At 48.5% G+C, this 12,678-nt stretch overlaps 1 protein-coding gene across 2 annotated transcripts in view; it reads left to right on the top strand.

The window, feature by feature from the left end:
* Trmu (tRNA 5-methylaminomethyl-2-thiouridylate methyltransferase) overlaps window positions 1-11,321 on the top strand; it is an 18,678-nt gene extending 7,357 nt beyond the window's left edge. Inside the window, exons 4-11 of one of the 2 annotated variants that reach the window (XM_028753730.1) lie at window positions 3,987-4,109; window positions 6,316-6,488; window positions 7,684-7,737; window positions 7,812-7,878; window positions 8,865-8,965; window positions 10,178-10,322; window positions 10,707-10,789; window positions 10,914-11,321. In XM_028753730.1, the coding sequence (XP_028609563.1) occupies window positions 3,987-4,109; window positions 6,316-6,488; window positions 7,684-7,737; window positions 7,812-7,878; window positions 8,865-8,965; window positions 10,178-10,322; window positions 10,707-10,789; window positions 10,914-11,066 (899 nt within the window). In that variant the 3' untranslated portion in view covers window positions 11,067-11,321. The remainder of the gene's footprint in view (window positions 1-3,986; window positions 4,110-6,315; window positions 6,489-7,683; window positions 7,738-7,811; window positions 7,879-8,864; window positions 8,966-10,177; window positions 10,323-10,706; window positions 10,790-10,913) is intronic. The other variant, XM_028753731.1, reaches the window with a different exon arrangement.
* The last annotated feature ends 1,357 nt before the right edge of the window (window positions 11,322-12,678 follow it).

The raw sequence follows: 12,678 nt of genomic DNA, 5'->3' as shown, positions 1-12,678 counted from the left end.
GGCGTACCCCCCAAAAACTCAGGGCAGTCCCGAGTTATATAGGGAGAGGGAAAGGGGGAGGATTGGGGGAGGATCTGGGGGAGGCATGTTTAATTTGCTCTGCCCTCTGGCCTTCATTAGTATGTAAATCTCTAGGGCCTGAGGCCTATAGCCTGGCCTATGTAATTCTATGGAGACCATGACTGTTTTTCAGGCTCCTGGGTTCTGGGGGGCGCCAAACTCCTGCCGGTTCTCATGCAGAATCCTACCCAGAATTTGCAGAGTCTCGGGGTTCTAGGCACCTGCTCCACCATGACCCAGGGTATCCTTACGCAGTCCCACAAGTGCTTTCTACAGTGTGGCTGCAGGAGCCCAGGACACCTAGCCTCTTTTTTTTTTTTTAGATTATTTTATTTATTTGTATTTCAAATGACACCTAGCCTCTTAAGTGTATTTGTGTTGAGGTTCAGCCAGGCTATGGTAGTGGCCCTAGGTGTAATCTGTGTCACATTCTACCTGGTCCCTGTTGCAGCATCTCCCTGCCTCTCTGGGTCCTTATTCTGTTCTGGGTTTGAAACCTTCACTAGAGCCCACCTGATGGTCAAACATCTGAAATCTAGGCTTCTGAGGTAGTAGGATTTCTCTTAAAAGAACCCACACTTCTTGCAGTGTAGCTGATGGTCCTTAAGGAAGTGTTCTCTGAGAAGATGAGTCAAGATGCAATGTTGTGTCCTGAAGACCCTAGTTGATTGCTTTACCTCAGCGCTAATTCAAGGCTCCTGGCTTAGCCGAGCAGTCCAGGTGCTCAGGTCTGAGTCAGCCTCCTGCAGTTCCCACGGGGGACAGGAGAGATTAAATATATTGAATGATCCTTCCATATGATAAAATAATGCACACTTATAAAAATTACTGACAGTGAAGAAGGAGGGGCAGCGTATCTATGGTTTCACACCAGAATCAAAGGAGTAAGTCTGTGGGTGTCTGTCAGGAGCCATCTAGGATAGGGTAAGGCTAGCAGGTGGCCTTCCTGGAGGCGGCCCACTGTTTTTTGCATGGACTAAGATGAGTGAGCTCTGAAAGGCAAGGTCCCAAAGAGACTTCATCTCAGGATTGCTTCTTGGAGCTGATTTGCCTTTCCTGTCATTATTAAATTAATATAATCCTGGCCATTAGCCCGCCCCATTGAGCAGATTTCCTGTAGATGAACACAGAGATGAACTTTTATGAATTAATGCTGTTTAGATGAATTAATGATTTTATAGAATTCCTGATTTGATTCACATAATCTTAGGAAGAAGGTTTTAAGAGATGGTTCTAGTTGTTTTGCTAGAAAGATATAATAAAATCAAATTAGAATCAAGAATAGAATGTGTCTGTTCCTCATAATAGTAAGTAAAGGCTACATGATAAGAAATACAATAATTTTACTAAAATGAGATATAAGCATGGGACAAATTTGTGTTCAAGAAAAAACATTCAGGTCCAAGGATGAAGCCACAGGTATGTTCTGTAAGGCAAGGCCATATGAAAATGTTGCTTTGAACTTATAATGAACATATAAGGAGAATGAAATACTCCTTTGAACTTAATATCAACATCCTTCTATAACTCCCATTTTGTGTAACATTTTGTCAATGAGGTAATTTTCTAAAGAACTTTTGTCTAAAAGGGTATAAAAAGGCCAGAGGAGAGAAAGATGGTATGGGGCTGGAGAGATGGAACACTGACTGCTCTTCCAGAGGTCCTGAGTTGAATCCCCACCACATCCTGCTCACAACCATCTATAAGGGGATCTGATGCCCTCTTCTGGTGTGTCTGAAGACAGCTACAGTGTGCTCACATAAATAAATAAGTGTTTAGAAAGAAAGAAAGAAAGAAAGAAAGGAAGGAAGGAAGGAAGGAAGAAAGAAAGGAAGGAAGAAAGAAAGAGAAGAGAGAGAGAAAGAAAACAAAGATGGTGCGTGGTTACTTGGGGAGCTCTGTCCCATCTATCCATCGATCCAAATGTATATGTCTGTTTGTCTGTATGTAAGTAGGTAAATATATTATGTAAGCATGCATGAATATTTGTGGAGTTGATTGAGACAGAAGGTTGGGCCTGGCCAGAGTGTGAGTGTCTGAATGTATATGTGTCTATGCAAATTTATCTGTGTAAAGGATCTTAAGTCTTCTCCTTTCCTTCCTCTCTGGTTCACAAAGCGTTAACCAGGTTAGCTGGAGAGCTCCCTCATTAAGAAAAAGGTGATAATTTCCTGTGAAGCCATTGGCTTCTGGCCCCATTATAACTAAGAATCAAAGAGAGTAAATATTATTAATACTAAGCAACCTTTACAATGGCAAAACCAAGTTTTGCCCCCACTGAGGCTCTGTCCAATCAGCTACCTTCCAGAGAGAACCCCTGGTGCTCGGGCAGGCTCCCAGCAGGTGTTCATTTGTCCCTGGACATTAAAAGTCGTGGGTATAGTGTAGTCACTTTCCTCTGCATACCTCATTGGTGGGCATTATCTCTTTTTTTTTTGGTTTTTTTTTTTTTTTTTTGGTTTTTCGAGACAGGGTCTCTCTGTGTAGTCCTGGCTGCCCTGGAACTCACTCTGTAGACCAGGCTGGCCTCGAACTCAGAAATCCACCTGCCTCTGCCTCCCAAGTGCTGGGATTAAAGGCGTGCGCCACCACTGCCCGGCGGGCATTATCTCTTATCAGTTATCTCTTATCAGTCAGTGCTCTGTAAACGCCATTCCCACCAGGCTGCAGCATCAGGATTCACCCCACGTCCTCCTGCTGTTGAATATTTTGGTTTTCAGTTTTTCCTTAGTGTTGTAAAAACTGATAACTTTTTTGTACTTAAATCTTTATGTACATAGACAAGACTGAGTGAGCGGATTGAGTCTGACTTTGGAAAGGCTCTTTAAAGATGAGAGGTTCTATTAGCTCACATTAGGAGTTGAAGGGTACCTGCCTGCCTGCCTAGTGAGCTGTCTCTCAGGCCTCTGTGGCCTATGCTCTGTGTCCAAGGTTTCAGTGAGACTTGTTCTGCGTGCTTCTTTATCTAGGCTGATAATCCTAGTTCTCTTTGTATTGCTGGGATAAAAAGCATGACCAAAAGCATCTTAGGGAAGGTTTATTTGGGTCATGTGTCCCAATCACAATCCATTCTCAGGGGAACCCAAGGCAGGAACTGATACAGAGACCACAGAGGAATGTTGCTTACTGGCTACTCCCCATGGCTTGTTCAGCCTGTTTTCTTATATGACACAAGACTGTCTTCCTGGGGTAGTGCTGCCCATATCTGTCATTTATCAAGAAAATATCTGGGCAGTGGTGGCACATGCCTTTGATCCCAGCACTTGAGAGGCAAAGGCAGTCGGATTTCTGAGTTCGAGGCCAGCTTGGTCTACAGAGTGAGTTCCAGGACAGCAAGGGCTACACAGAGAAACCCTCTCTCCAAAAAAAAAAAAAAGAAAAGAAAAAAGAAAAAAGAAAATGTCGCACAAGCTGTGTGAGTGTGGTGGCACACACCATTAGTTCTAGCATTTGGGAGATGGGGAGATTATGACCAATCTGGTCTATATAGTCAGTTTCAGGACAGCTAGCACTATGTAGAGAGACCCTGACTCAAAAAAAAAAAAAAAAAAAAAAAAAGAAGAAAAAGAAAAGAAAATGCCACACACACTTTCCTAAGGCCAGTCTGATGGAGTTTTTTTGTTTTTGTTTTTTTAATTCAGTTAATTTCATCTATGTGCATTGGTGTGAGGGTGTCAGATCCTTTGGAACTGGAGTTACAGACAGTTGTGAGCTGCCGTGTGAGTGCTGGCTGGGAATTGAACCTGTGTCCTTTGGAAGAGCAGACAGTGTTCTTCACCACCGGTCCGTCTCTCATCCTCATCATCTTAATTCAGGATCCCTCTTTCCAAATGACTTCAGTTTGTGTCAAGTTTTCAAACACTAACTAGTACCTCTGCCAGTAAGCGAGCCTCACACTGGATCCTTGTGTTCCGAAAACCCTCCAGGAGCAGATGCCGTTGCCACTGGCCACTATGCAAGGACCTCCCTGGAGGATGAGGAAGTCTTTGAGCAAAAGCATATTAAGAGACCAGATGGGCTGTTCAGAAATCGATTTGAAGTCAGAAACCGTAAGTTCACGAGCGTGGTCAGAGCTGTAATCTCTGTGAGCACAGGATACTTAGAAGGATGGCAGGAGCAGGCGGCTGAGCATCCAGGCCCCTGAGCGTCCAGGCCCCTCAGCCCTGGGTCTCCCAGTGAGCTGGTTTGTTTAGTTCACATTTGCAAAGGCACAGGCAGAGCAGGGTTGCTTCCCCAAGGGCTTGTGGTTGAGCATTGGGACGTCCTGGTTGGGAGCCAGGGTGAGAGCTGAGCGGGAGCCAGCAGTTTACCATCTGGGTTATTACATGTTCCTAACCTGAACTTCCAAAATACTGGGGAAAATCTTTGACAGTGATAATGGGAATGGTCTTAACAGGGTCCCAAGCAGATGGAGAGTCATTTCCTGGCTTGAATAGGGACATCTGCTCATGCCAAGGACAGCCTTACCTTTGTCTGCCCCCGACTTGTTCTCATTCTCCTCAGAGAGTCAAGCACTGTGTTGAGTGACTTGCCTGTGGTAGTTTATAATAGTGTCTTGGTTTTCAGGGTGCATTTTAGGCAAATCAAAGCTGTTTTTGTGGCTCTTGTCTGAGTCCTAGGGAATCATACAAGTAGATCATGCAAGCAGAGCAGAACAGATCTTGGGCTTGGGGATGGCTGTAGTTGTTGGGGACCTGACTGTAACCAGCTGTTTCCTATGAACATGGTGCAGTGCCTGGAGGAACAGATAGAACGGGAGGGTCTGGACCAGATGTAGCTCCGCCCCGCTCTTTCCCTTTATGGCACATGTGTTAGTCTTACCAGCTTCCTGTTTTAAAGTCGTCGGTTTTCAGTGAGTTTTAAAGTGACTCTGAAGGTAGATGTGGGACACATATGTACAATTTCAGCACTTGGGAGGCTCAAAAAACAGTCAAAAGGATCCAGGACCAAATAACTCAGAAGCAAGAAAAAATGCACACAAACACTATTTGAGAACATTTTGTTTTGAGACAGATTGAGTTGGAGTCTTATGTCGGCAAACAGGTACATTGTTTTTGACAAAGTAACAGGACGGAAACGGGAGGCAGGTCAGTCTGCAGCACAACCTTTCAGGGCCTGTGTCACCATGGCCAGCCCTCGGTTGTCACTGTAACCATGGAGTATTCTCCATTACAAGGAGATGGAAGCCATCGGTGGAAACATACAGTGTGTGCAGTGGGTTTAAACAGTGGAGCTGGGGAAATGGGGTTCAAGCCCTGGAACCTGTGTAAAAACACCAGGCATGGTGGCTTGTACATACAATCCCAGTGCTGGGAGGCAGGGAGAGGCTAGACTATCTAGCCTAGCCAGTGAGTTCTGAGCCAATGAGAGACCATTCCAAAACAGAAAGCGTGTGACACCGGAGGAGCAGCAGTTGAGGATGTCTTCCACACGTGTGTACTAACATGGACAAACTCTCAAATCCATGTGCACATATACAGTTGAGCTGAATTTCACTAATGGGATGTCTCCTAGTACCGTATGTGAGGAAGGTTAGAGGGAGTGGATCTGCCCATCAGCCCTACCAGCTCACAGACGTGAGTGGGACTGACTGACTGACTGACTGGGAAATTTACCTGGCTGCCTTCTCTGGCTCGAAAGTCACCAGGGCCAGCACCACTCACGCCTGTGTATATGCAAGAATTCTTTATAGTTATGTGGGGAGTGTTAGAGACTACAGCAAGGCTGCTAACATGTCGGTCTGGACGTGTAGCAAAGCTGTTTCCACCAAGGAGGCGAGTTCTACAGAGCCGTCTCCACCGAGGCTGGGCTGAAGGCCAGAGTGCAGTGTGGTTTTTTTTTGCACACTTCACACCTGCAGTTGTTAGGCAAACACACTGCTTACGCTAGTTCAGCATCATTCAGGATGAACTGTCTTGTCCGGTCCCAGCTGTGACTGGAGTTATTAAGACCGGTGCTTCTCACTGCACTGTTTTCTCATATTTTCTCATATAATGTTTACTGTTTGAAAGTCTTATAGTCAAAATTACCAGCAGGGAAGAATTTCTGTATGTAAGATCTACATTCCTTGTATTGTTCCCAGGAAATAACCCAGGGCCAGAGTGCTGTGTGCATTAGCCATGCTGGTTTTTCTCCCGTAGTCTTTTGAAATGGGTTTTGCTTTTGGCAGACTGGGTAACTGCTCACACAGAATGGCATTAAAGCAGAGTCATTATCTGTGTTCCAGCAATGACTTTTGTTTTTTGCTTTTGGCAGCCGTAAAACTTCTCCAAGCAGCTGACAGCTTTAAAGACCAGACCTTCTTTCTCAGCCAGGTTTCCCAGGATGCCCTGAGAAGAACCATCTTCCCCCTGGGGGAATTAACAAAAGATTTTGTAAAGAAAATAGCTGCGGAAAATGGACTCCATCATGTGCTTCAGAAGAGAGAGGTAGGAGTGAGCAGCTTGCCATTGATTCATGTTTCCATCCATGTTGTCATAGTACAGGCAGGGCTGACCCTGTGGACCCTATACCAGGACCCCATCGGGCCAAGCCACAGAGCACAGTTGCAGGTGAGGAGCACCTGAGGCCTCCCTTCTCCTTCCTGCTCCCTCTTGTGCCTGCTGTGGCTGACTGCTTTCTCAGCAGACATAGCTGGCGTAGCCAGCAGTGGGTGTGGGCAGGGAGCAGCCGTGCTAGTTCATCCCGTGAGGCAGGAGTCTGCAGCCAGCTGTACACAGTGCTGTCTATCCAAGGATACAGTAACAGACAGTCCATCCCTGCCTTCTCAGAGCTCCCTGTGAGGGGCTACACACCTGCACCTTGGAAACCATGCTAACCCCTGTGGAGGGAGAGCTGGGGGACTGTGGCCAGCTGTACACAGTGCTGCCTATCCAAGGATACAGTAACAGACAGTCCATCCCTGCCTTTTCAGAGCTCCCTGTGAGGAGTCCAGGTAGTTAAGGTTTGATGAGAGGTTAGCTCAGCTGTAGTCACTACTTAGGCCAGACTTTTGGGAACATGCACAACTGTGCCTTTTATCAGCAAGTCCACATTGCCAAAAAGAATGTCACTTGCCTGTTCTACATCTTCCCTTCCCTGTTGCTCAACCGACAGAATCTCTCCATGGTAGGAACTTAGGGAATCACTGCAATATATGGGAAGATCCCTGGTCTCATGGCCTTTGTTATAGAGAGATACGCACAGGAATAACTGCAGAGCTACTTGCCCAGAACAGTCCTAGGGTGGTCAGCTTCTTGTCTAGGCTGTGCCGGGCTTAGCCAGCTACAGCCAGTCTTCACCTTGACTTCCCTGCTGCCCTGAGTTGGCCTGGCCCTGTTTCCTGCTTCCGTCTTTGTCCCTGGCTCTCCAGCATTGAGCAGTCTAGGTTGCTATCCTGAATTGCTCATGGGTTTTCCAATAGTCTAGTTGCAAATGATGCAGTGTGTCTACACTATAGTATCTACTTTAAAACCAAACTTGGAAAGACAAGACTTTCTCTAGGCCCTCAAGTTCTGTGTGTGTCTGCTGGGCTCTGAAGCCTCCTGCGACACTGCTCTCTCCCCTCCTAGCCCAGGCCAACTCTCTGTTCCCTGGCTTGCCTCCTGGCTTGCTCACATCATGTTGGCCTTCCTCTTGTTCCAGAGCATGGGCATCTGCTTCATTGGTAAGAGAAACTTGGAGCACTTTCTTCTTCAGGTGAGTGTCGTCTGACGTGAGTGGCTGTCTGCTCTGGGCCTGGGTCTCCAGTACTGATGAGAACTGTCTTCCAGTATTTGCAGCCTCGGCCTGGAAAGTTTATTTCTATCGAGGATAATACAGTTCTGGGAACACATAAAGGTGAGTCCTGCCAGTTTTGGGAAGCAAAGGCCAGAGCTAACTCCTGTCCATTCCTTGAAGGGCTCGTGGAGGACTTGAGGGATAGGCTGGGATGGGTACATGTTGCATGAGCAGTCACTCTGATAGGAATTTTGTGTGTTGTGATTCTGTATCTTTTGAACACTGGTGTTAATCCCTAGATTCAGAGCAGGAGTGAGAGTGTGTGTCTGTGTTATGTTACAGAAAGTAAGGTGTTGATGCTATGGGAGCCTGCAGGAAGTGACTGGAGAAAGAATGTAGCTGACCTCATAGGCAGGTGACTGAGGAGCATATAATCACAGAGCAGGACCACCGTGACTGCACTGTGCAGGGTAGAGACAGAGGCAAGTGCTCACAGCTCTTAGGTGGGAAACAGAGGTGACATACCTCCTGAGACTTGATGTCTAACCTGATCTGTGGGACTAGCTGGAAGGACAGGGTACACTTTTTTCTTTTGCCATACATGACCCCTGTGGAGGGAGCAAGGCTCCCTGAGAGTAGGGCGAGACCCAGCTGAACTGGGTGTTATATTGGAGAAGAGGACCTTGCTGGAAACAATGCTGCTGTTCCTAGCATCCAGCAGTTAGGAGACCCATGAATCCTGCCAGATTGCCTCTGCCAGGGCACATGTGTTCCTGTGGGGGTAGAACTGGTGAGCAGGTGGCTTGCCCATGCATGAAGTGGGGTATGGTATGGATACCAGGAGTGTGCTCAGGAAGCACAAGACCTACTTTACAAGCTGTAGCCCATGGGGGTTAGAGCTGGCATTTGTGCCAGGCTTAGCGCCATCCTAGTCATTGTCATATCTCTCAAGTCCTGAACCCAAGGCAGGCTGCACACAAGTGTATGGTTAGGGCTGAGAGCCCTTCACACCAAGAGAGTCACAGTTTGAAGTCAACATGCTTCATAGCAATCTGTAACCTCCTGTTTGTGAGAGCTGAGGTGTGCCCTCTGGAACTATTTCATAGGTTGGTTCCTGTACACTTTGGGCCAGAGAGCTAAGATCAGCGGCTTGAGAGACCCCTGGTATGTGGTGGAGAAGGATGGCGCCAAGGGTGACGTGCTTGTGGTAAGTGAGGTTGGCCTTCACTGTTTAGCATTCCAATAAAACAGGCAGTTCGCCTGTTGTCAAGGGCCTGGAGCAGCAGACCTGCCCTCCATAGCTTCCTGGGACAGGTGTAAGGTAACAGGTCTTCATATGAAGTACACATTGGCTCCTGTTACAGCTGACAACACACTAGGCATTGCACCCATTCCTAGAAAATCTGTCCTGTTTTGCAAAGGAGGAGGAGACTCAGAGTGGATAACTTGCTAAGGCCTCTCATAGAGAGGAAGTAGTCATTGTGGCCAGACAGCTCTCCTACCCATCCCTCCATGGAAGGGTCCTTGTGGGCTGAGGTAGTTAGGCTAGGACCAGGCTATGCCCTCGGCTGCATGGGACCCTGAGCTATTCTAGTGTGTCCTAGGCTCTAGAGCAGAAATTCTCCAAGGGGGATGTTGACAGTAGCAAGGGATTTTGGATTATGATTTGTTGGGGACAGAGGAGTAGGTGCTACTGGCATCCTGCCTGTGACAGAGTCATCGACTCCAGCTCCCAGGAGTGCAAATGTGAGAACCCTGCTCAGGGCAGGCTGAGCTGCCAGAGAATGCAGTCAGACACTGGAGGATCCACAGGTGCACAGGCCACAGCCATCTTCCCAGAAGAGCAGCATGGGAAACGGCTACTCAGGCTTGGCTTAAGTGTCTTTAAGCAGAAGCTCTCAGAGATGCCTGCTGAGGAAAGCCATAAGGGTTATTACATCAAGGGCTCAGGTGTCTAGTGCTTCTGGTGCTGCCCTAGGCAACACAAGGGTTCTTTGGTGCAGAGACTAGTGGTGAACCAGACGTGCATGGCCAGCCTTGAACATCTGGAAGCATGCAGGGCCAGCATGCTTTCCTTCAGCCCCTGCTTTCCTCAGCCAGTTGTTGCCGGTAGGATTCGTGGCCATTCCAAGAGGCCATTCAGTGGTTTGACCTACATCTCTAGAACACAGAACAGTCTTCAGAGCATGGTGGGGGTGGCCAGAGGTTTGGGGGAATCTCCCCTTTGTCCCATGCTACTGTCTCATGGCCATCCCTTCTCTCTTTTTCCTTTTCTCATCTGAAAACCAGGGTAAGCAGAGCCTTAGGCTAACGAAATGATTTCTGCATGTGGGCTGACACATGAGTGGGGCGGCTTGTTCTTATTATGATACCTGCTGAGGGCTGCTCTCCTCAAAGACTTCTGTATTCTGCTCTGCAGGCTCCCCGGGTAGACCACCCAGCTCTGTACAGGGACCTGCTCAGGACCAACCGAGTACACTGGATTGCTGAGGAGCCACCTGCTGCCCTGGTCAGAGACAAGATGATGGAGTGCCATTTCCGATTCCGCCACCAGATGGCACTAGGTGACTGGGTAGGAGGGAGCCCTTGTTGCTAAGCTCCCTAGGGTCAGAATAAGCTAAACCAAAGAGACTGTACACTTGTAGTATTCCCTTGAGTTCCCTTGACATTGGAAAGTCCCTGTCATTAATATTGTAACTTCAGAAGTGCTGGGAATTTGAATCAAACTTCAGAATTTCTGGGAAATTGGCTCCTAATTGGGTTGGGTTACAGTATATTCTATTCTGAGGTGTCATGCCCATAGCCAGGTCAGATTTAAGCTGTTTTTTGCACTGTCCTATCTCTCAGCAGGCAGGATGTTTGGTGTCCCTGCACCCACAGGCTGCTCTTTCTCCCAGGGAGGGGTTGTGGTTGGCAGGCTCACGCCCATTTCATGGTTCTCCCCACAGTGCCCTGTGTGCTGACGCTCAATCAGGATGGTACTGTGTGGGTGACGGCTGTGAAGGCTGTGAGGGGCCTTGCCCTGGGACAGGTGAGTGGGTCATTGAGGGGGGATTACCCAGTGGGAGTGGGGGGGGCTGAACATTGCTCTCACCGGCCAGATGCTTTCAGCTCTGCCTGGAGTCAGGCGTGCACAGTGAGCCTCCTCCCTCCAGTTTGCAGTGTTCTACAAGGGTGAGGAGTGCCTCGGCAGCGGGAAGATCCTGCGCTTAGGGCCATCTGCCTACACACTCCAGAAGGGCAAGAACAGGACCAGAGTGGTGCCTGAGGTCTCCAGCGACAGCCCAGACCTGCAGCCCACATCCTGACGAAGGTCAAGGAGGAGGCGTTAGAACAAAGTCTGCGGCAGGATGGTCAGTGCTGGGCTTCGATGCTTCCAGAATCAATGGACAGGCTGGCTGCAGAGCCAGGGCAGCCTGAGGAAGGAGCGTCTGTTGCTGCTCCAGGAGACCAGAAGCAGGTGCTGGGTCTGCCCTAAGGGCCCTGTTGGAGGACTTTTCCATGGCCTCCAGTGGAAGCTGGCCAGCGCAGGAACAGCATCAAATAAAACTGTCAAAGTCTGACCACTGTGTCTGTGGCTTGCCTGAGGCCAGAGTGGACTGCAGTGGGTGTCCTTCTTACACAGAGCCTCCAACTACGGAGCAGGCATGGGAGGGCTCCGGCCCTCTTTCCCCTCCTGGGGCCTGAGCTCTACAAAGGGGAAGGCAGAGCTATCTGCACTAGGCCTTTCCTTGTCAGGAATGCTGACCTGTGAGTTAGCCCTTCCCCTGGCAGTGCCCACATCGGGTAGAAACCAGTGTTTTCCTGTCACCTTGTCATTGGCTTGAAGTGAACACGTGTGAGGAAAACACACAGCAGAAGATGACCTTTACCTGGAGGTATGCATGAGTTACAAGCCTGGGCTGGCTCTTTTGTGCAGCAAAACCAGGTGGAGACCCTGGGGAAGGGGGCCACAGGGAAAGGGGTGCCCACTACTTCTCTGCTCCCTTTTTTTCCCAAGGGTAGCACCACTGGGCAGATGTGAGACAATACAGAAGGACAAAAATCTTGAAAACTCACCCTTCTGGACAAGAACCTAAGCAGGGGGAGGGCTGGATGCAGCACTGTCAGGAAGTAGTGCCTGGAGCCTAGCCAGGTCACTTAAACAACTCAAGGTACCACTGGAGTTTCCAAAGGCAAGAGAAAAGACGACAGACAGAACCCTAAGGTCACAGATGCAGCACTGCAGAGTGTAGAGCCAGTCCACTGTGCCTAGGAGATGAAGGCGGATGCAGAAAAGAAGATACAGTGTGGAGCCAGATGGTAAAATTGAAGCTCACACACAATGTAAGAAGCTCTCCAGATGTAGCAGAGTGTAGATGTCAGGACAGAACGAGCGAGCAGAGACATGGTGAGTGTTCAGATCTGCAGAACCAGAGCGCTCAGGCACCACTGTCCCCACAGGGTCTTCACCACAGTGCCAGGAGGAAAGGCAGATAAGGAGAACAGAGCCGAAAGGTGGTGAAGGAGATTTGGAGATGGTTAACAGTGCCTGTCAGAGCTTGGACTTGGCACCCACATAAGCTGCTGTGTGGCCTGCACCCCTGTCTCCTCAAGGAGGAGACAAGGAAGAGTGGGGCTTGCTGGTTTCCAGTTTACCTAGAAAACAAAGTCAAACAAGCATGCAAGCAAGCAACCATGAACCCCAGATTCAGAGAGAGACCCTGCCTCAAATGGGTGGAGAGTGTTAGGATCCTGAGGGAACTGGTTGCCTTTTTCTGGTCTCTACCCAAGAACCTATTTTATTTTTCAGTGTCCCCTTGGCTGGAGAGATGACAGCCCAGTGGTTAAAAGCACCCATGGAAACACAGAATAAATCTTTTTAAATTCTCAGATTTGATTTAAAAAAATAAAAGGCACAGACTGAAGAACTAGAAAACT

This window comes from Grammomys surdaster, unplaced genomic scaffold, assembly GCF_004785775.1.
Source record: "Grammomys surdaster isolate TR1022 unplaced genomic scaffold, NIH_TR_1.0 125953, whole genome shotgun sequence".
Taxonomy (NCBI): domain Eukaryota; kingdom Metazoa; phylum Chordata; class Mammalia; order Rodentia; family Muridae; genus Grammomys; species Grammomys surdaster.
Note: the sequence above shows the minus strand (reverse complement) of the source record. Positions and strands in the feature narration are given on the sequence as shown.